General features: G+C 52.9%; 8 protein-coding genes across 8 annotated transcripts; 3 read left to right on the top strand and 5 right to left on the bottom strand.

The window, feature by feature from the left end:
* Positions 1-314: 314 nt before the first annotated feature.
* CTAM01_10559 (uncharacterized protein) lies at positions 315-578 on the top strand (the record flags this gene model as incomplete). Its single annotated transcript, XM_060526574.1, has 1 exon — positions 315-578. The coding sequence occupies one exon, from the start codon at positions 315-317 to the stop codon at positions 576-578; it is 264 nt and encodes an 87-aa protein (XP_060378822.1).
* A 1,309-nt stretch (positions 579-1,887) lies between these two features.
* On the bottom strand, positions 1,888-3,879 carry CTAM01_10558 (uncharacterized protein; the record flags this gene model as incomplete). Its single annotated transcript, XM_060526573.1, has 4 exons — positions 1,888-2,159; positions 2,220-2,662; positions 3,200-3,659; positions 3,729-3,879. 4 exons carry the CDS (start codon positions 3,877-3,879, stop codon positions 1,888-1,890), a joined length of 1,326 nt encoding a protein of 441 aa, XP_060378821.1.
* Positions 3,880-5,647: 1,768 nt separating this feature from the next.
* Positions 5,648-8,316, bottom strand: CTAM01_10557 (CorA-like Mg2+ transporter; the record flags this gene model as incomplete). Its single annotated transcript, XM_060526572.1, has 3 exons — positions 5,648-5,924; positions 5,984-7,912; positions 7,970-8,316. 3 exons carry the CDS (start codon positions 8,314-8,316, stop codon positions 5,648-5,650), a joined length of 2,553 nt encoding a protein of 850 aa, XP_060378820.1.
* Positions 8,317-10,544: 2,228 nt separating this feature from the next.
* On the bottom strand, positions 10,545-12,305 carry CTAM01_10556 (CBF/Mak21 family protein; the record flags this gene model as incomplete). The annotated part of the gene is made up of 3 exons (XM_060526571.1): positions 10,545-10,685; positions 10,751-11,624; positions 11,680-12,305. The coding sequence occupies 3 exons, from the start codon at positions 12,303-12,305 to the stop codon at positions 10,545-10,547; spliced, it is 1,641 nt and encodes a 546-aa protein (XP_060378819.1).
* Positions 12,306-12,689: 384 nt separating this feature from the next.
* On the top strand, positions 12,690-13,796 carry CTAM01_10555 (ATP synthase subunit 4; the record flags this gene model as incomplete). The annotated part of the gene is made up of 4 exons (XM_060526570.1): positions 12,690-12,720; positions 12,836-13,290; positions 13,429-13,651; positions 13,771-13,796. 4 exons carry the CDS (start codon positions 12,690-12,692, stop codon positions 13,794-13,796), a joined length of 735 nt encoding a protein of 244 aa, XP_060378818.1.
* A 745-nt stretch (positions 13,797-14,541) lies between these two features.
* CTAM01_10554 (uncharacterized protein) lies at positions 14,542-16,741 on the bottom strand (the record flags this gene model as incomplete). The annotated part of the gene is made up of 2 exons (XM_060526569.1): positions 14,542-15,139; positions 15,264-16,741. The coding sequence occupies 2 exons, from the start codon at positions 16,739-16,741 to the stop codon at positions 14,542-14,544; spliced, it is 2,076 nt and encodes a 691-aa protein (XP_060378817.1).
* A 740-nt stretch (positions 16,742-17,481) lies between these two features.
* Positions 17,482-19,020, top strand: CTAM01_10553 (ubiquinone biosynthesis mono0xygenase COQ6; the record flags this gene model as incomplete). The annotated part of the gene is made up of 2 exons (XM_060526568.1): positions 17,482-17,671; positions 17,726-19,020. The coding sequence occupies 2 exons, from the start codon at positions 17,482-17,484 to the stop codon at positions 19,018-19,020; spliced, it is 1,485 nt and encodes a 494-aa protein (XP_060378816.1).
* Positions 19,021-19,342: 322 nt separating this feature from the next.
* Positions 19,343-20,877, bottom strand: CTAM01_10552 (NADH-ubiquinone oxidoreductase 49 kDa subunit; the record flags this gene model as incomplete). Its single annotated transcript, XM_060526567.1, has 3 exons — positions 19,343-19,359; positions 19,417-20,158; positions 20,221-20,877. The coding sequence occupies 3 exons, from the start codon at positions 20,875-20,877 to the stop codon at positions 19,343-19,345; spliced, it is 1,416 nt and encodes a 471-aa protein (XP_060378815.1).
* Positions 20,878-21,279: the final 402 nt, after the last annotated feature.

The raw sequence follows: 21,279 nt of genomic DNA, 5'->3' as shown, positions 1-21,279 counted from the left end.
CAATGTAACCTCGACGATTGTCAAGTAATTGAGTTTCCAGACTTCCCGAACTAACTTGCTTGTCGATGCCCGCGGCGCCCTCTCAGAATGGTACGCACAAGGGGACTGATCTCGATCATCCAATGCCTCGATGGCGCAGGGCAGTGGAGGGCGGTAGTTGAGCCCCCAGCAGAGACTGGAAGTGGTTGCGTCCCCCGAGTGGGGTGGAGGGGTACAGAGTGCCTGGGCAGAGAGACCGGGGGTCCCCACGAACAGAGCAGAAACCAAAACCTTGGCGTCCGACGTTTCCCAGATGTGCGGGCTGCTTCAGCCCGATGGGTCTTTTTTTTCGATCCCATCTTTTTTTCATACTTTTTCCAATTTCTTTTCTCTTTTTCTTCCATGACTTCTTCCTGAAACTCGGGGCTCTGTCAGTCGAGGCGTCGCTCCAAAAACATGGGACCGTCATCCTGGCAAGACCGTTGGCTCTCGGATCGCGAGGCTGTCGCGGTCGGTCTCTTCTCTTTTCTCGCTCTTTGACTTTACACGATACCATTGTCGTGTACATCAGCCCTTTTTCTCCATCTTCTGCTGTTTGAGAAGTCTTCAGACGATATCGGTCCTTCCGGGGTTCGTCCTTCTTTGGGTTGTAATGACACAATCTCAGGGTTTTTGGCCCCTTTCCCTCTTTTCCGCAAGCCGCCTTACTTTTTCGGGCCCAAAACTCTATAGTCGAGTGAATTGAGTTTTGGTCTGATAGTGATTTTGCCTCGAACCATTTCTCGGAGAGGGAGCGGGGGAAAAGGGAGGTGACGGGGACCTGACTAAATGACTTCCAATTCTAACTCTGAAGTCGTGTAAGTGTTAAAAAGTTTTCTGCCCCTCGTCGGATCAGAGTGCTGCGGAAAAGGTTGATGGAAGTTAATTTCCTGTCTGTTGCTCCGGCCGGGTTCACTGCCGAGAGTCTCGAAGATTGCGCGACCTCTTTTTTCGCAAACGTCTCATGATGAGGTCTACTATGGGAGGAGCCGAGGCATCTCTAGTTGGCAGGTATGTCAGTTCAGATGAGCAGCCGCCGGTTCCCGATTACCGCGTACGTAGCTGGCTTGCTGATATACGTGCAACTGCTGCCTGTGGAATCTCTGGAGCCTGTCCGTCTGTCTTGTGTCCAGGGGTCTCGTCTTCAAAGATGTCATGAGTTGTAGATCGGTCAAGCAACTTTGGATGCTTCCTCTCTATGATAATTGCCGAACGTAAGTCGCTGTGCCTATTGCAGTTTTTAGAGATTGTGTCTCGCGGTCAAGCCAAGATAAGGACACGCGCATTGTAATGGTAGAGATAGCTCGACATCTTGGAGACCTTTTCTTAATCGACCCTGCAAAAAAATTCACACTCTCCCACATCATACCGGCAACTGAACTTGCGCCAAAGTGCAAAGCATCATCCGTTCATGTGGGTTAGCACAACCTGAAAGCGTAGTGTGCCATATGATATAATCATTCCATTCTTGTGACATGGAGCCATCACTCTATTGCTGGACTACCTTACACGCATGTATGATGGATGTATTGTCCAAATCCTTTCCGAAACTCATTTCCATTCCACTTCTTCCGAGGGATTTCTATGTTACAGACAAGAGCCACCACATTCTAGAAACAGTAGGAAAATAGCTATCAAAATTCCGAGAATAGTAGGAAAATCCATAGCGACGCTTCTTGGTCAAAGTCATCATGTCCTGTACTCCACGACTGACCCCATCTGACTCTTGGGCTCTCTGCTACGCATCCACCTGGCTTTGCCATGGAATTACTGTCGAAGTTGGAGATACTGTCTATTGGGGACAGCAGTCAGTTCTGGCATTTCTAGGGTTTCCGAGCCACCTTCGACAAACACACCTAGAGCTGTTTCTCAAGTAAGAGGATCATCTTGGAAGAACGGACCAGCCGTGGGGAGCTGACCCCAACCATAAGCATCATCACTCGACGGAAATTCCCAGTGCCCGTCCGTTTCTCCCATGGTCATTGCATAGTTGGCGATAAGCGAACCGTCGTCTATCATGACATTGTCGCTGGCGGCACCACTCATGACAGAAAGCAAGTCGCGGAAGGATTCGATTAAAGTCCTTTGGCTACTGCTTGGTGATGATATAGCCGGCGTCCTCTCTGAGAAAAATGCTGTCCCTGTAGAACTGCGTCAGTTTCCTGTCTAGTAAGGCCTTGATCTCTTTGGAATCGACCTACCTGGACTACCATCTGAGGATGAATCCGAAACTTGTTCTCCCTCGGCAACCGAGGTGTGCTCCTCGATGAATCGATTGAAGAAGGTTTCCATAAACGTATTCAAACCGCCAATGACCCGTTCCCTGTCAATACCCGGCATGCGGTCAGCGTGGGCGACCAGCATCTCCGCCGCGCTTTCTTGCCAGTAGTTTCGCATATTCGTTGCTACCTCACGGGTAGGGCTGTAGACATAGGGTGACTCTGGTGGCGGCATATCGGGGAAAACAATGGCCCAGACGGCGAACCACTGCTCCTTCACGGCGAGCTTGCGGTCTACCCTCTCCTTGAGCTCCTTCTGCTGGTCGTGGGTGATTCCGTCGGGCGGCTGGTTGGCTCGCTTGTTGCAGTCCTGTTGCCTTGTGTGACACCTTTCCTCAGTTTGCGTCTCGAACTGTCGACCGCACCTTGAGCAGTAGTGAGGCTGCATATGCTTCCGATACAGATGCTGCTTCACATCTCTAATCCTATTCAGCTGTAATAAAGAGCACCGATTGTGGGTGCGTTTGTCTGCCTTGTAGAACGGACAGGCTAAGCTGAGATCAATGTCATTCTTGTCAGTGGCTGGACCTTGGAGTCGTGATCTCTTCCTTCTGGACTCATCCGGCAATTCGTCGTCGTCACTCCGATCCTGGCCATTGGTTTCATGTTGACATGCGCCTCTTTTGCGACGTGGCGAGCCTGTATTCCTGCTCCGGTGTTCTGAGGGCTTTTCTTCACTGGTTTCGCGGCTATGCTGGCATGTATTGTAGGTCGGGCCTGTCTCTGTTTCTTGTTGTGAAGGCGATGGGCAAGACCTGTTTTCCGTATTTGAGCCAAGTTTCCAGTGGCAAGGCCAGGTGAAAGGCCGAGCATCAGACTCGAACAGCCATTGCAGATATGAGATTAGGTTTCTGCAGATTTCAAGAGACTTCGCTTGGAGCCATCGATATCCCGTCACTAACGTGCTCAGAGCCCTTCCTTGGAAGTCAGTCTTGTCTGCAACTTGAGAGGAGATGGGGCTTATGTCCCGATAGACTTTGTCAGGTCTGGCAATATGAAGCCTTCGCTTTCCAATGGGTATCGATGAAGAGGTACCCTGTCCCCGGTGAGTGACCAGGTCTCCGCCGGCTGAATTCTCTCTGGGAAATCCAACGAAAGAGATGGAGACGATCTTCCGACCGGTCTTTCCGGAAACAATTTCAGAACTTCGACCCTGGACGGCTAGAGAATGGCGCGTAATTCCAGGCTGTCTGCACGTCTTGATATCTTGAGGAAAGTCATGCTGATCCATGGCCATGGGGTAAAAGCCCCCTTGGGAAAATTGCAGCTCGTAATGAGCAAACTTAACAGAAGCTTCCAAGTCGAAAACTGTGGTAAGGGGCAGAAATCTTGTCGTATCATTGCCAGAGTCGACCGAGCGTTCTGTTCGGAATCCTGGGTTGTCAGAACGTTTTGTTGACTGAAAGTTCCGTTGTAATAGCAGCCTGGTACCGAAGTCCTCGGAGGCCAGATGAGGTGCGTTGGTCAGGAGACGACCTGCACGGTAGTTAGGAGCATGGTATTCCGGGATTTCCTTGGCGTGTAACGTGTCTCGCGAAAGGCGTGGAAGTTCTGCTGTTGGACGTATCGAGTTTTCCATCATGCTTGTGTACCAAAAGTTATGCCAAAAGCAATCCACGCTAAGGTAAGAGTCCGAGACGTTTGTAAACGTCTTCTCATGGACTGCTAACATCCACAGTACAGCGGGAGATATTATATACTTGGATGATGATCCGTCCACATCGGCAGCAAACGCCAACCAGAACCCAGGGAAGGTAATAGAGCCACGACAAATTCCACGGCAACTTGCCCGGTCAAGGGATAGATGAGAAAGTCGACAAGTCGAAAAATTTGATGAGCCCAGGAGGAGGGGTCCACGATAGAATAAGTCCACGATAAAGGTATTCCACGATAGAAGGAGTCCACAATGAGGATTATCCACGTTTGGTCTTGTCCTGATGGCATCCAAGTTTGGGTATCCAGCGGTCATCCACGATTCCCTGTCCTAGGGCACAGAGTCCACGTATACGGTCAGGCGTGTAGTCTATGGTCGGCGTTGTCGTTGGTATTATTGTCGTCGTCGTCGTTATCGACAAGGGCGTTGATCTATCGAAACGAATCAGTACAAAATGAAGGATGATAAGAAGTGAAGAAGCAAACATCATGAATCACAACTTCCTCGTGTTTAAATATCAACCCCAAAGAGGCAGGCCCATGCGAAACCCAACAGCTCGAACAGAGAGAAAGAGCACAATTGTGCTCCCATCATTCGCTGCAGCTCCTTCTTTCCCTTTTCCTTTCTTCGGGCATGCTCTGCATCGTGCATAACGGTGATTGGCCTTGCCCCCGTCAGTTCCGTCATCCTCCCAACCCCGGCCACACACTTCTTCCACTTCACCATCAGGCTACGTCCACCTAATAGGTCAAGTAGGTAGGTATCTGCTGACGAACCTGACATCATGGGCGTTTTACCTCCTCATAAAATTCCAAACACTCTGGGAAATGGGCTACTGTCCTCAGACCAAATTCCCATCCTTCCAACTCATGCCCTGCGCCCTGATGCAATGCTCATGCAGGCTGCGCCGAGAAATGCAAACACTAACAAAGTGTTGGCTATATTCCTCTAACCCAGCTGGGACAAGATGCAAGCTCCTCAGACTAATGAAAGAATGTTCTGGTAACAATATCAAGGGCATCTTGCATACATGTCTCGGCAGCCTGTTACCATTGGCAGGTACAATTGGCGACATTGGCCATAGCCGGCGTAACCAGAATGGCAGGAAAGGAAATTGATAGCTGCTCCCAGTTTTAAGTCTTAACCACAGGCCAAGAAAAAAGAAAAAAAAAAGTTTGGCCACAACAGTAAGTCCTCTCGCACATATACCCCTTTTTCGCCCATATTGCCGTCAAGCCTACTTAAGTTTTGTCAACATCAGCTTTTATCACTGCTATTGCGCACGGGAAAGATACTCTGTGAGTTCGTCTTGTGTCTGCACGCGCATTAGACCCAAACCAAGCCTCCTAAACCAGAGATGCCAGTCAGCCTTACGTGCTTGGCATCAGCTGGCTGTAATCTCAAGCATACAAGTTTCCATCCATATCAATCAAGTCACCCCATTTCCCCGTCACTAGGTGATAAACCTCTGAAATAACAACAGGATTTGACATTATCAAAACGACCGGTGTACATTACACATTGTCCCGTTTACCATCCGTGAATGCACCGATCAATCTAAACCAACAAACAAGTTTGGAACGTATGCTTTTTCAGTTCAACAAAAAATGAAGAACCCCATCAAACGCCAGTGAGAACTGCCCAACATACCCCTGAAAGGAGAAGTTCCCTCATTTCGCTTTTTTCTCTCTTCCCCTTAGACAATGTTGTAAACCCGCTTGGCAATCAGGTAACAGCCCATGCCGAATGCCAAAAGTCCTGCGGTAATCGCCCAGAACCATTTCAGGTCCCCTTCGTACTCCTGGCCGGGAACCCACACGTTCATGCCCCACAGACCAGTGATAATGTTCATGGGCAGAACAATAGTACCCAGCACGGTCAGCTTGCCGAGAACGTCAGCCGTTTGCTCCTGTCTCTCGTTCATACGAATGTTTATTTGAGCCAAGTAGTTGCCGTGAGATCGCGCAAGGATTCTGGAGAGAAACGCTCGGTTAGCTTGGGTTAGATCAGTCTTCAAGGCTGAATGACTTACTTTTCATAGTGACTGAGGTTAGACGTCATGGTCACAATATGATCCTGAATATCGCCCAGGTACAGTCCAATATCAGACTTGGGTGCGACATCCCAGCGTTCGTTGCAGCGCTTCGCAAATCCCTTGATGACATCTGCCTTGTTGCCGAGCAGACGGTACAAGCTCATCACTCGTTTACGGCAGTCGCCCACCCGGCGAAGCATATCGCCTTCAGATCCCACAGTTGTTCCTGTATTGCTGGCCTTCTCGTCAAAAACGTCGCTCTTGGAGTTGCCAGTAGAAGAATGCAGCCTCAGGATTTCATCATCAATGTCGTCGACTTCATCCTCAATATTTTGGATCAATGGCACAAACACATCGGTAATGTCGTCAATGATTGCGTAGGAAATCCAATCAGAGTTGACGATAAGGTAGTCCTTCAGCTGACGGATACGTCGGCGGACGTTGGCGGGATGCGGTGTCATGGAGAAATGGAAGCTGATGACACCCTCGCGGAAGACGATGACATACATGTTGACGGGTTCCAAATAGTCCTCACTGTTCTGATCCTGGTCAAAGGATCGGTAGTTGACAAAGTAGTAGTGGCGGAATAGTTCAACCTTTTCTCGCGCCTCCTGAACCATGATATCCTCAGCTGTAAGCGGATGGATACCAAAGGCCTTGGACAACACCTTCATCTCCGCTTCCGTTGGAGAAAGGACATCGAGCCACCACACAGGTCGTTCGCCGTACCTCGGTGCGTTGACGAGCAGCTCTGGCGTCTGGGTTGTCTGGTTGCCGACGACCGGCGATCTAATACCGGTAGGGGTACGATGAACGGATCCGGCGCGGGAGCTACCACCCGAAGTTTTGTCAGGAGACTTGATGCCCTCTCTTCTCTCTTGTTCGGATTGAGTATTCGCGAGTGATGGCTGCCGTGTGGGAGCTCTAGACTCCCCGTTTTGGCCAGTGTGGGAGTGATGCGTAGACAGGGGTGGCAGACCACCATCGTCTTCACTATCTGTGCTCTCGTCGTCGGAGAGAATACGCGGATCTGGGATGAACAGCTCTTGGAAGTTACCGCCGGGCTGCACAAGTTCCGAGATTGTCTGACTGTGGATAGTGCTCTGGAATTCCTCGTTGAAGTAGGTAAAACGATAAGGAGCATCTTCCTCGGCACGGTACCACTCCCGGGTAATTGGTCGTAGACGGCCGTTAATGAGCTGAGGCTCGGTAATCCGCTTGGCGCGTCTCTCGTCGCTGCGTCCCTCCTTTTCGAAGCGGCTCCATTCTTCCAGAATACCAAGATCGGGCCAGCGGCGTCGACGACGCCTCGGGCGTTGTTTGGCAGCGGGGTCTTGAGAGTGACCTTCCTCGTCACCAATTTCCGAAATCCCGCTCGGGAAGCAAACATCCTCCTGGGCGGTCAGGGCAATGGTGTTCCTCCGTGCTAGATCGGGCGAAGAGTGATTATGAACATCCCGGTCGGAATGTGACCCGATGCTGTTTCTTGGGCTTCCACGCGGCGAGGTACGAATATCAATCTCGTCTTCGTGAATCATAACATCCCCGAAGCTCAGATTCAGGGGGTCGGAAGGTCGGAAGGTGGGCGACCCAGGCATGGATGGTGGGTAGTTGACATTATAATTGTTGTCTTGGAACGGGGTTGCAAGCTTCGTCCTCGAGGATCTGCTGGATCCGCGTCGGCTCACTCGTTGGCGAGGATCGCTCGAACCATAGCCGGGGAACATGGGTGCGGTGGAAGAGCGCTGAATGGACCTTGACAAGAGAGGGGCACCCTCGTCCCACGAGCCGTCCTCGTCGCCACTATCTCCCACGTATGCGTTGCGAAGTCTGCTGCCGGTTTGTGGTGTTGTCGTCGTGGCGGGGAAGGGGGCCGAGTTGTTCATTATGGAAGGCCTGCGAGGTCGGAGTGGCTGTGGTTGATCTCTGCATTGTGTAAGTTAGACATCGTTACGCCTGACATTAGGGACCACGCGAACTCACCTGTGATCCAGGAGTTCCTGGCTGTCAATGCTCGTGTTGCTTAAATTCGTGCGCTGGCGGTAAAAACCGTCTCTCTCGGGTGCCGTGGGCGGAGCTTCGTCGTGAGACTCCTCAGCGAGAACGGCGAATGACTTGCGCCGATTGCGCTTCTTCTTGGCGCCGCCGCGATGGTTCTTTCGCCGACGGGGCTGCTGCTGCTGTCCGTTCTGGTCATTCCCGTTCGCGTGGCTCGAGGGTGTCGCTGGCGGGGGCGGTGCTGTTGAGCTCGATCCGGGAGTATTGGACTGTCTCCGGGACGTCGGCGTCTGTAGATGAGCCGCCAAGGGCTGGAAGGGATTGCCAGACATGTTGGAGGCGATATGTCACACCGTCTCTTGCAGCGCTTGTGCCGACTACTACTAGAGAGACCGGACCAGGTGGGTGCCGCAGGTCGGCGTCGAGCAGACTGCAGACGGCAGACTACCTTTGGCGTGGGTCGACGACTCCTGGTGTGTTTTGGTGGCGACTGGGGACGGTTTCCACGTGAAGCACGAAACGAACTGCGGGCGAGCTGGGGTAGATTTCAGCTGCTGTCTATTTTGAGTGGGCGTAGGCGTGGTGCGTGGGTCGGAGCTCTGTTGGAGAAATGGCAGCGCGAATATCGGATCGAATGCACTGTATTGTTTGAAAGTGAAGATAAGAGATGATAGAGTGAAGTCGGGAGATTCAAACTATGCAGCGATTGACAGTAAAGCTGTTAACGAAGGCGATATAGCGCAGATATCAGGCGACCGAGGCTGAGGAAGAAAAGTCTGCCGATGGTGTTGGAATTGGGGAGAGGGCGAGAAGCAGTCTAAGGAACAGCCCAGACTTGAGAGATAGAGCGATGCATCCGTTCCGTTGGTTGCTCTCGGTGATGTCAGTGGAAGGTGGAGCAACAGAGACTGAGAGAGAGGGCCTTCAAATGCTAAGCCGCTTTGAGGAGAGATCCGGTCGTCCACTACGTCCAGCACACGCACAGCTGCCACAGCAAGACGCACGGCACACCTGGGATGAGACCCCGCCCTGATGCTTCCGCCACTTGCCATTGGTCGCTACGGGGTCCGAGAGCTTGCCCCCCGAAATTTAGCCAACCAGCGGCCACCTCCGAAAGCCTGGAAAGTCTGGCCGACCTCTTTTTTCTTCTTTTCTGGGGGTACGGGCAGGCATCGGAGCTCCAGGTCCTCACACTCCTCCAAGCTATCAGCCAACACTTGAATACAGGGCATCCAGTCAGCGAGGACAGTGCTGTTCGCCGTCAGCTGGTCGTCGTCCATCCCCACAGTGGACCGAGACTTTGATGCTCAGCGCGCTGTTCTCCAGGTGTTCTGTCGACTGCCCACGTCCTTCCCTGACGCATGACACTCCACGAGTCTCCAGGCCGTCGCACAACGATTGATAGGCAAGTACCTTAGGTACCTCGAACAGTCCAACACCTCATAGAGCTTCGACCAGCGCTCGGCTCATTGCTGAGCCTGTCGATCGATTGCGGCAATTGAGCACACGACCTCTCGACTTTTTTGGCTTTGTATATCTGGGCGCCGAGACTTTCTCTCGTCATTGGTTGGTCCATTTACAGGACGGTACCTGATCATCGCGCTGTATCGGGCCAGATATATGTATTTGTCTCTTCGTGGGTATTACCCAAAAAGCTGGAAAAAATCTTACTCAGGCAAGGCAAGCCTCATGACAGGATGAGTGAGTTTGCCCGGGAGCTGAAAATTCGTCTGAAATTGAATGACTCTTTCAAGGTGTGGCCACATGGATGAAGGAATGGCTGCAGCGGGAGCTAGGTCAATGACAGATGGGAATAAGGTATTTGGATCGAGATATATGTACTTGCCGTGCTCTAATGGCAAAGTCGACTGCCAGGACACCCACCTCATCGGAAAGCGGCACAGAGATCATTCGTGCTGGAGGGGACGGAAACTCAGCAAGGCGGACATCTTCAAATGCGCATTTCCGCTGCACGACATGACTTTCAGCAAACTAAGATCGTAATACCTACCCATCACATTATTGATCGACCTTCCATGTCTGACTTTGGAATAGTAGACATTGAGATAAGAGAAAGAGTCAATACTAAACCAGGGACAGGCAACCCATCAGCTTTCAAGGTCGCCGAAGCAAGTATAAAAACTTCGACTTCGGATGACTTGCCTTACTGTTCGACCACCTATATTAGATCATATCAACCACGAAATACGCCCCTTCATGCATATTATTGGTAGTAGATAGAGTCAGCTATCCACTCACGATTGCCAAATCTCCATATGCCACTGCTCACCCGCTAGTCGCAAGCGGAATCGTTTACATAATGGAAAAAGTGATGAGGCTCACAGAACCTCCACGATGCTGAAGCCTAATGAGCGCCTTGTTTTGATAGCAAACAATGTCTACCCGTGATGTCTAAACTTTTCAAGAACCATCCATGCCTCCATGCCGCGCCCGGATATCAAGAAATACCAATCTTTTCTTTGTACAAGGGAAATACCGTCTGTTGGCCTTGATGGCATCTCTCCTGCCACCTCATGCTCATCCTTCTCATTATAGGATCTTACTGGAAGTTCCACAGCTTCGCCACGAGACTATCTTGAACTCCGGACTCCGGCTCGTTTGGAAGAAACACCTTCTTGGGGATCTGGAACTCGATCACGGGCGGCTTTCTGACCTGCTTGCCCATCTCGGCTTCGAGCAACTTTATCAATTGTTAGCCGGAGGTTCTTGTAATGGTCTATCGGGGTCTCTTGTGAGGCAACTTACACTGCTGTATGAGTGGTCGAGGAAGTCCTCAATATTGTAGGACTGCTTGGTAAACTGCTCTGACATGATCTTGGCAATCGTCGCCACGTTGGGGTGGTAGTGCGACTGCAGCTGCACAATCTCCCATAGACAGCTGTCAATGGCGTGCGTTTCCATGGGATCGGCCTCGTCTGCCAGGAACGGGTCTTCCACGCCCTGTGTCTCCATGAGAGCCTTGATTGCCGGGTCTCTCGTTTCCCTGTGGAGCATGAACGTGCATAGAGGGTGCCTCTTGAGAATGTTGTACATCCAGGGCACGATGAAGACGATAGCGCTCGGGGGAGCGTTGAGGCTCAGCCGTGCCAGCCTCTTGATGAAACTCGCCACCAGCACTGCAGGCAAATGGGTTGAGTTGAGGAAGGTGTCCATCAACCGGAAGAATTTCGAGCGGTACTTGGAGTGAAGGATGTCCCGGTCCAGGAGCGAGTAGAGCTTGGTGTAGAATGACGGGTAGTCGAGGTTGCGTTCCTGGATGAGGTAAAAGACACCGGAAAGCGCAAGCAGCGAGATGGAGCCGCCCGCGTCGTAGGAATCCGTCAGGAAATCGGCGAGCAACTCTGGGCGGATGAACCACGGGGCAATCTCCTTGGACATGACGTCCAGAATCTGCTTCCGCTGCTCCCTCGTCGTCGCCAGCCTCAGAACCGCCAGCCAGGCGTCTTGGCCCTGCTTCTTGTGCTGGTGCACAGAGTTGACGTTGTGCGACTTCTTCTTGGGCTTTTCGGCGTAGAAGTTTCCTAATTCTTTCGGCACGTCCCCAATGTTTGAGAGTAGCTCGAAAGCGTCATCAAACACCTCCTCCTTGGGCAAAGACCCAGGGTTCTCGGCGATGGATCTGTGAGTCGTTAGTTTTGTGAATCCAAAACGCCTCGCGTGCTCCGGTATCATACTTCACGGCCTTTAGTGTGAAGAAGCGAATGTCGTCGTATTCTGTCAGATATTTCTCGACAAACTCGACACGAACATCATCACTGTCTGAAGCCAACAGCCCCCTCACAATTTGCTCAATGAAGGCGTGAGGGAATGTGTACTCCTCCTTCTCGGTGAAGTGCTGAGCCTCGGCCTTGAGGCACCTCATAGCCAGCGTCAACGCAGTCGACGCCAGATCTTCCTCCTCTAGAAGCGAAGCGAGCACGCCCTTGTACTCGAGGTACCGCTCTCTCAACCATTGCAATACCACCTTCTCCTTCTCAGCCTGTCCTGGCCTAAAGGCGAATGCTCCCGCCGAGAGCAATCTCACAAAAACCCTGCACAGGGCCACACAGGCCAGTGTCGCGGCCTCGGGCTCATCCTCTCGAGTGCTAGTGATCTGGATCAGTTTTGTGATGTTGTTGTAGTGCTTCTTGGATTCCAAAATCTCATTCTCGAGCAGTAGGATCTCAGCCTGAGGGTCGTTGCTCTCATCGCTCTCTGCTTCAGATTCGGACTCGGATTCCGATTTGGCGCGCTTCTTTGACTTCTCCTTCGTGGGAACTCTTTTCCTCTTCAGGCCGTCGGTCGAGACTTTGGCAGGCATTTCCCCTTCTTTTTTTGGCGTTAATTTTATGATGAGCTGAGCTTCAGATGTTGATATCAGTCGTCGCAGTCGTGAAAACCGAATTCAAATTTACAGCGGGTCCTAGATGAGATGGGAATTTTCATCGAGGTACCAATGTACTTCCATGCGCCGAGGTCCCACTTGCACTTGGATGAATGGAACTTGGAAGCCCAAGCGCCGGTCGGTCGTCCTGTCCCAAGTCTCCCCCCAAATTCCCGCAGCCACTGCTTCCGCCACATCACGTGACGAAATCATAGCCGTCTCGGGAGTAAGCGGTACCCGTAGACAAAATCTAACCTCACCTCGAGCAGCTCCGAATGACCTCAAACCCATAATACCCGCAACCCCCCCAATCATCACACAATGGCGTCCCGCTTGGCTCGAAGCGCTGTCGGTACGTCTAGACACATCCCTCGAAGCTTCGGCGTGTCAATTGGCTTGCTCGACGACATCAGACAAACGTAAACGTGGTGGCTAACGCGCAGGCTCTCCCCTCCCTTCTCGAACAGGCGCGAACCTCCTCAGGCCGACCCTGGCCCGCCGCACTCTGCCCGCCATCTCGGCCTCGATCGCCGGTGCCCGTAACGCCTCCAACGTTCCCGCCGAGGACCCCAAGAAGAAGGCCCAGTCCATCGTCGACGCCCTCCCCGGCAACTCGCTCCTCTCCAAGACCGCCATCCTCTCCTCGTCCGCCGCCCTCAGCGTCTACGCCATCAGCAACGAGTACTATGTCGTCAACGAGGAGACCGTCGTCGCCTTCTGCCTGCTCGCCGTCTGGGGCGGTCTGATCAAGTACGGAGGTCCGATGTACAGCGAGTGGGCTCAGGGCCAGGCCGACAAGATCAAGGGCATCCTCAACTCCGCCCGTGCCGACCACACCCAGGCCGTCAAGGGACGCATCGAGGACGTCCAGCAGATGTCCGGTGTCGTTGACATTACCAAGTCCCTTTTCGCCGTTTCCAAGGTACGACTCTTTATGATGTAATCAATGGAAAAGGAGGCTACTTCGGAACGAGCTCGGTCGGACGGAATAATTGGCACAGCCGTGGAGCACCATCAAAAGAATTATTACAGAACAGCAGCTGACATGTTCATTTAATAGGAGACTGCTCAGCTTGAGGCTCAGGCCTACGAGCACCAGCAGAAGACCGCCCTGGCCGCCGAGGCCAAGGCTGTCCTCGACTCCTGGGTCCGCTACGAGGGCCAGGTCAAGGCTCGCCAGCAGAAGGAGCTCGCCGAGACCATCATTGCCAAGGTCACCAAGGAGCTCGAGAACCCCAAGGTCCTCCAGCAGATCCTCCAGCAGAGCATTGCTGATGTCGAGAGTACGTGCTCAATTTTCCTTCACCAAAAACCTCCGTCATCGGATGGTCCTCTCCCCGGGGATCTCCACCCAAGCTATCAATCAATTCCTTCTTGCTAACATTCATTACCTTTGCAATAGAGATCGTCTCCTCCAAGGCCCAATAGATTCCCCACCCTTACTAGAGTCTGAGCGAGAAGCTTTCCTTTGTCCAAGGGGTCCTGTTCCCCTTGCGTGTCAATAAACACCCTGTGCATTAGCCAAATTCAAGAACTTGAGAGAAGAACGAAACTGGACCATCACTCGCCCATGTGTCGTGTAAGTGTTTAATTAGGAAAAAAGCTTATTTTACTCGACAATTGATTCAACGACCTTCAACATTGTATTTGAGGTTTCTACAGAGCTATCTAGGATGGCGTGTTGAACGCGAAGGCTTTTTTTTTCCGTCTCCCCGGGTGTCCTTAACCGTTGTTGTTGGCTGCACCACCACCTCCGCTCGCAAATCCGATCGCTCCGACATCCTCCGCCCGAGCATAGCAACGACTCAAAACGTGATGGCAACCAAGACCAAACACTTCCACGCGCGAAATTGGCCAGCAATTATAAAAAAAAATCACAACACGTCAGGATAATCATGAAAAAGGTAAGAAGTATGTTCAATCTCGGGGTATGAAAACTATCACCGTGTCATCCTACGAAACCGTGATTCTGTCCCTCATATCCGTACGCTGTACAGCATTCCTGAACGCCTTTCCGTCCTAGCTCATGAGCAAGGTGTTGAGAGGGGGAAAATCACCAGAGCCTCCTCGTTGCATCAAATCCGTTCTAACAAAGAAAATTATTACGCGTGATGGCGCCTAGGAAAGGTATGATGACTGGTCGACAGTGCATCTCCATCGACACACACACAGCTCAATAGATAGGCCGTGGCTCATCCCATTTTGAATGAGCAGCAGCCTTGTCCTCTGACGTCCCCGGGGTATCTTCTGTCTTGACATCCGCTCCATAGGAAATACGTCCGCTCTTGCGCCGTCTGGCACTGTCCCCTGCAATCGGTCCAATCCACTCCCACGCGCGACCAACTTCGCCGCTCCTTCCCTCTCTCTGGCTGGTCCGCACGTTGCTGTTTTGCTCAACCACGGCCTTGACCTTTATCCAAATTCGGTCTCTCTCTCCGAGCGAGTGGACCGAACGAAGCACGTCGTCGCGGAGGTTTGGGAGGAAGAGCCAAGGGTCATCAATGTCTTCCTCGCCGAGCTCCTTTTGTGTTGCCAGTCTTGATAAAACAAGGTCTACCAACGCAGGAACCTGCGCCACAGTCGCCTTGTGAGACCTGTACTTCCGCCGGACGTAAAAGTAAGCCGAAATCAACAGAATCACAGATCCAATTGAGAGTCGATGTCTTGCCAGGCCGAGTCTGACTGAGCGCTTGAGGGTGCAGCCGATCGGTAACCGAGCGAGAGAGGTAGACGAGAGGTAGGCGTCTGAAATTGAGGTGGAATTGGCCTTTCTACTTCGGGCACATCCGATCTGGTTAGTACACTGGTCAGAATGGTGATTTGACGATACTGATATACGAGCGAAAGGGGATTCTGGACAGGACTCTGACAAAGGAAAGAAGTATGAGGACTTACGGTGCCACTTCTACTTCCTCTCTACCCTTGACTTCTCCGATCGCGGCGACCCAAAGGTCGTCAAACTCTTGCTTGTTCATCTTCTTGCTCCGCTTTGCACTAATCGCAGCCTTCAGCTCTTCTTCTGCAATGGATGGTGACGCTGGCGCCTGACCAGCATCTACAGTGGAATCTCCACATTCGAATTGAGCGCGGCGCTCTCTTAGTTCCTCGACCGCCTTGTCCGCCACAGCCTTCACTCTTCTAACCTTTTCGCCATCCGGCTCACATGTGGGTGGAAGTGGAACCAAACCGCCCAAAGCCAGAGGGTGAGGCTTCAAAATGAAGTCAGGCTCGCAGCGAACAGTGAAATCTTCGTAGCAGTAAGCGTGCTGTGGGCAAGGCTCGCACTGGGGCTCTGCAAGCTGCACTGCCCAATCGGGAACTGCGACCTCAGGAGGGATGATTTGCGTGGCAGGTCGACCGAGTCCGCAGTAGCCAACAGCAACCTTCTCCTGTCGATACCACGCACCGTACGCTCCGAACAGGGAGATCGCAAGAGCCCAAAGAGGTTTGGCGAGACTACGTCTCGGACGTGGAGGTGATGCAGGCCGCGGAGCTAGGGCTCTTTCACCACCGGCAGCCATCTCTTGTTCCATCTCGAACTGTGCATCAGGGGTGAACTCTTCCCCAGCCTCAACCTCAAACTCTTGAGGTTCGGGTGTCTGCTCGCGAAGAAGATCGCTGACAGGAACCTCGAAGGCATGGGACTTTCTCGACGATTTGGGGCGATCCTCGGCGTAGTGACCATCCGTTCGTCGTCGAGGGCTACTTTCAAATTTGCCATTTGCGAAATCTAGGCCAGTGGTCTTTCTTCGTCCAGTGGGGCTTGTGATGAGCTGCGTTGCTGGGCTCCCACTCTGGAAGGGGTTCTCTGTAGAGAAGTACTGTGACTCTCTACGGTTGAAGAAATCCTCCTCGGACTCTTCCTGCTTGATCTTCGGAATCTTGGGAGTGACAGCTCGCTTGCGAACAGACTTGGGCGGCTCAGGCTCGGTGTAAGGCTCGATGTAAGGTTCAGGTTCAGGCTCTGGCAATTGTCGGCTCGCAGCTCGGACCTTCCGCTTCGTCGGGCTGACTGGAGCCGGCACTTCTTGCTCATATTCCTCACTTCTGATCCGAGCAGATGCTTTGCGCGGCGATCTCGATCTCGTCACCCTCGGCGGAGGAGGAGCAAGGTCGTAGTCGTTATCGAAGTCGTCAGTGTCCTGAGAGCTCCCAGCGTCGACAATGCCGTAGCTTGATCTTTTGGCCTTGGCTTGTTTCGCCAGAATCTTTTTGGCTTGAGGCACAACCTGCTCTTCGAACAACTGGATGAGCTGGGGCTTTTTGGCTGTTGCGGGGTACTGGATGTCGTGCGCGACGAGGATCGAGCGGAGCCGAGGAACTGTCAGCGACTTGGGGTCGAACCCAGGCTGAAGGTATTCATAGTCGTCCATGTTGAAGCAGTTGGAGATGCCGTCGAAAATTGGTTGTTTGCAGAGAAAGCAGAGAGTATAAGCAAAGAAACCCGGGAATTGCAATCAAAGAAAGGTTGGTGCTGAATGACGGTATCAGAGCCTGGACACTTTGCGACAAGACGTCAAAGGAGGCTCACAAGGCAGCCTTTGAAGCCCTGCAGTATGAAACCTTGAGGGATAGAGCAGGAAAGGAAGGAGTGACTGGCGCATACAAAATGCAGTTCCACATAGGATTTGGGCCTTGCTTTCTGCGGCCGTGGCAGGTGCACCAAGGTCTGAGCGATGGGGTGTAAGGTGCAAAGTTGTGCAAATGATGCGCCCAGTGGACAGATGTTGATAACGTCGGACGGGATGGATGAAAGACACGGGCGGGAGCCCACTGACGCAACAAGTAGGAGCATCCTGTCGCTTCTGGGTGCTGTGGCAACAGCAAAGGTCATGTGGAAAAAACAACTAGTGTGGGGGGCGACTAGGGAAGTGACAGGGGATGACCTTTCCAAAGTTTCCAGTCCTTCCAGACTCCGAGGTAAGAGCAGGGGGGAAAGAGCAAGCACGGACTCGAGGGGTCCTGCCTCAGCCACACTCAAGCTCGAACAGAAATGTGGCTGGGTGTGGCGAATTCTTTCGAGCTTGACCATCATTTCGACTGATGGTTCGTTCCATGTGATACCAATCTCAGCGAACCCCTCAAAAACCCACCTCTTGACGGCTCAGACAGAATGGCGACCACCAGGGTCCTCTTGGCCAGAAACCGGTCGGTCTGCAGGTCTTGCACACGTAAAATTCAGACCCAGGCTCGCCGGTCCTATGCGAGTGTAGGCGCAACATCCTCAGCATCCGAGCCAGACATCTATGATGTCGTTTGCGTGGGAGGTGGACCGGCAGGCTTGAGTCTTCTGAGCGCTCTTCGTATGCTACAGTCGCAATTTCGTGGGTACATAGAGAGGGACTAACATGTTCTAGGGGCCAACCCAGTCACATCCCGTCTCAGAGTAGCACTCGTCGAAGCTCAAGATCTCTCTAAGATTCGCGCGTGGAACCTCCCGGCCGACAAGTTCTCGAATCGATGCAGCTCCCTCACCCCGACCTCAGCTCAATACCTCAACACAATTGGAGCCTGGAGCCACATCAAGCGCGATCGCGTCCAAGACTACAATGAAATGCAGGTTTGGGACGGTGTTAGTGGCGCGAGAATCGAATTCGACTGGCCGGCGGGTTCGGCGCCGGGCAAGACAATCGCATACATGTGCGAGAACCTCAACTTGACTTCCGGTCTCTTGAGCCGTCTGGAGGAGCTTGGTGGAGTCTCGGTATTCGAAAACGCAAAGGTCGAGAACATCAGCTTCGGAGAGGAAACGGAGGACCTAGACTTGACGCAGTGGCCTGTTGTTCACTTGTCAGGCGGAAAGCAGCTCCACGCAAGACTGCTGGTCGGAGCTGACGGCGCAAACAGCCCTGTGAGGACCTTTGCCGGTATCAAGGCGCAGGGCTGGGACTATGGCAGACATGGCGTTGTTGCGACGCTCCAGTTGGAGGGCGAGGGATGGGGCGGGGAACACAACAAGATCGCGTACCAGCGCTTCTTGCCTACTGGCCCTGTGGCAATGTTGCCGATGCCTGGGAACTACTCGACGCTGGTGTGGTCAACAACATCTGCCAACGCCGCACTTTTGAAAAGCCTGTCGCCGAAAGACTTCATCTCCATGGTCAACGCTGCCTTCCGACTAAGTCCCGTCGACCTGGAGTTTATGCACAAGCAGGAATCTGGTCAGTCTGAGGAGCTTGCCTGGAGACTGGAGCATACTCCTTTCGATCACCGGGCGATTCCTCAGCAGGTCGTTGGAGTTCAGGAGGGCACCGTTGCCTCTTTCCCGCTCAAGATGCGTCACGCAGACACTTATACCGCCGAGCGCATTGCCCTCGTTGGCGACGCGGCACACACCATCCACCCCCTGGCTGGGCAAGGCCTGAACCAGGGTCAAGGGGACGTCCAAAGTTTGGTCAAGACTATTGAGACAGCCGTTTCTACTGGCCAGGACCTGGGAACGACACTTTCCCTCGAGGCGTACAATGCGGAGCGCTACGTTGCGAATCATATTGTACTGGGCGTATGCGACAAACTTCACAAGCTATACTCTGTGGAGAGCGGGCCTCTTGTCCCATTGCGATCTCTTGGTCTTAGCGCGGTGAATGCTCTCGGCCCTCTGAAGAAGTTCTTCATGGACCAAGCCTCAACCACTGGCGCCAAGCTCTTCTAGAGTTGTACTCTATGTATTCCAACCCCAAAAAGCTGTACTATCAACCTAAAAAAGCCTGGTCTGCGTAGTCAGGCCATTTGTATCTTTAGTCTAAATATCAAATCAATGGCCAATGCCAGACACCTGACCGAGGTTTTCATAAACAAGCTTATTCAGTGAACGTAGACTAGAGACATTTTGCATGCCATGGTCTGTACGAAATTCTTCTAGAAAAGAGAACAATGCGGTATATACGTCGGCGCTCTGTCTCTTCACTCTACAAGTACACAAAAGGAAAGAAGTTCCTCAAAGTCATTTTGATATCCATCCTCTGACACACCCTTTACCGATCAACCTCACCTGGGGTAATAGTTAGCACCTGCTTTATTGTGGCATTATCAAAAGGAACGAACTCACCGAACACCAAATCCATAGTACCAATAACCGCTACAGCGTCAGCAAGCATGTGGCCCTTGGAAACGTGGTCGAAACCGCCCAAGTGAGCGAAACCAGGGGCTCTGATGTGGACGCGGTAGGGTCTCTCGCTGCCGTCGCTGACGACGAAGACACCCATCTCACCCTTCGGGGCCTCGATGGCGGAGTAGGTCTCACCAGGGGGGACAGTGTAACCCTTGGTGTAGAGAAGGAAGTGGTGGATAAGGGCCTCCATGTTCTCCTTCATGGCAGCACGGGGAGGGGGCGAGATCTTGTAGTCCTCGACGCGGACGGGACCAGCAGGCATCTTGTTGAGGCACTGGTGGATGATGCGCAGGGACTGTCTGAACTCCTCCATACGGCAAAGGTATCTGTCGTAGCAGTCACCGCGGACACCGACGGGCACGTCGAACTCAACCTCGCCGTAGGCATCGTAAGGCTGGCTCTTGCGGATATCCCAGGGGACACCGGAACCACGCAGCATAACACCGGTGAATGACAGGTTGAGAGCCTCGGCGGCAGAGACCACACCAACACCCTGAAGACGCTGGATCCAGATACGGTTGTCCGTCAACATCTCCTCGGTCTCGTCAATGCGGTCACCGAACTGGGTAGCCCATTGGTAGATATCGTCAAGAAGACCGACCGGGATGTCCTGGTGGACACCACCGGGACGGACATAGGCGGCGTGGAGACGGGCACCGGAGACACGCTCGTAGAATTCCTGACAGACACACGGGTTAGCCGGAAATCGCACAATCGGCTTCGTCATTTCTCCCAACTTACCATGAGCTTCTCACGCTCCTCGAAACCCCACAGGAAAGGCGTCAAAGCACCAACATCCATAGCGTGTGACAGAACGGACATCAGATGGTTCAGAATACGGGTGATCTCGCCGAACAGGGTACGAATCCACTTGGCGCGGTCGGGAATCTCGACGTTGAGAAGCTTCTCAACGGCAAGGGCGAAACATTGCTCGTTCGTCATCATGGAAACGTAGTCGAGACGGTCGAAGTAGGGGAGGGCCTGGAGGTACGTCTTGTACTCGCAAAGCTTCTCTGTACCTCTGTGAAGCAGGCCGACGTGAGGATCGGCTCTGATGATCTCTTCGCCATTGAGCTCGAGAATCAGACGCAACACACCGTGGGCGGCGGGATGCTGGGGACCGAAGTTGACGGTGTAGTGGCGGATCTTTCGGTCCTCGACAGACTCCTCAGGTGTCGTGTCCTGGTCCTTCGGCGGCGTCAAGCTGTAGTGGTCCTCGGCGCGAGAGAAGTCGGTCGAGACAGGAGTGAGGCGCGTTCCTTGGTATTCGGGGGCGGCATCGGCGTATCGGCGCAGGGAGGTCGTCGAGAACGGGCGGGCGGCGAAGGAGGTGACTGCTGCCGGGCGCAGACATAACCTCTTGGCGCTGTGGCCAGCAAGTCGGTAGATGCCTGACATGGCGATTGTAGAGTGGAGAGACGGCTGCAAAAGAGGTCAAGGAGATATGCTGCCTCCAATTGAGCCTCCTTTATTATGCCAATGGCTAAGGGCCGGCTAGGTTGGATAGAGGGGATTCGCCTTCGAAAGTGTGTAGTGTGGCCGTCATGTCCCGAAAGCTCGAACGCATCGATTCAAAATGGGCCTTCGCTGATTGGCTCAGCGGAGCACGGTTTTGCCGCAGCCCTTGGAGGTGCGCAACAGTGTTTGAGATACAGTACGTACTGTATCGCACACGGCTTATGTTACATGGATGTGGATTCAATTGAGTTGCAGCTCTCTCACAAACTAGTCTCAAGCTGTAGCCAGTATCAAACGAGGTAAGTAACTGTTTTCTCAATTCAACTTGCATTGCGTTTGCAC

The sequence above is a fragment of the Colletotrichum tamarilloi genome (genome assembly GCF_030869305.1).
Source record: "Colletotrichum tamarilloi strain Tom-12 chromosome Unknown Scaffold_49.1, whole genome shotgun sequence".
Lineage (NCBI taxonomy): Eukaryota > Fungi > Ascomycota > Sordariomycetes > Glomerellales > Glomerellaceae > Colletotrichum > Colletotrichum tamarilloi.
The sequence above is the reverse complement of the archived record's forward strand: the minus strand, read 5'-3'. Positions and strand labels throughout refer to the sequence as shown.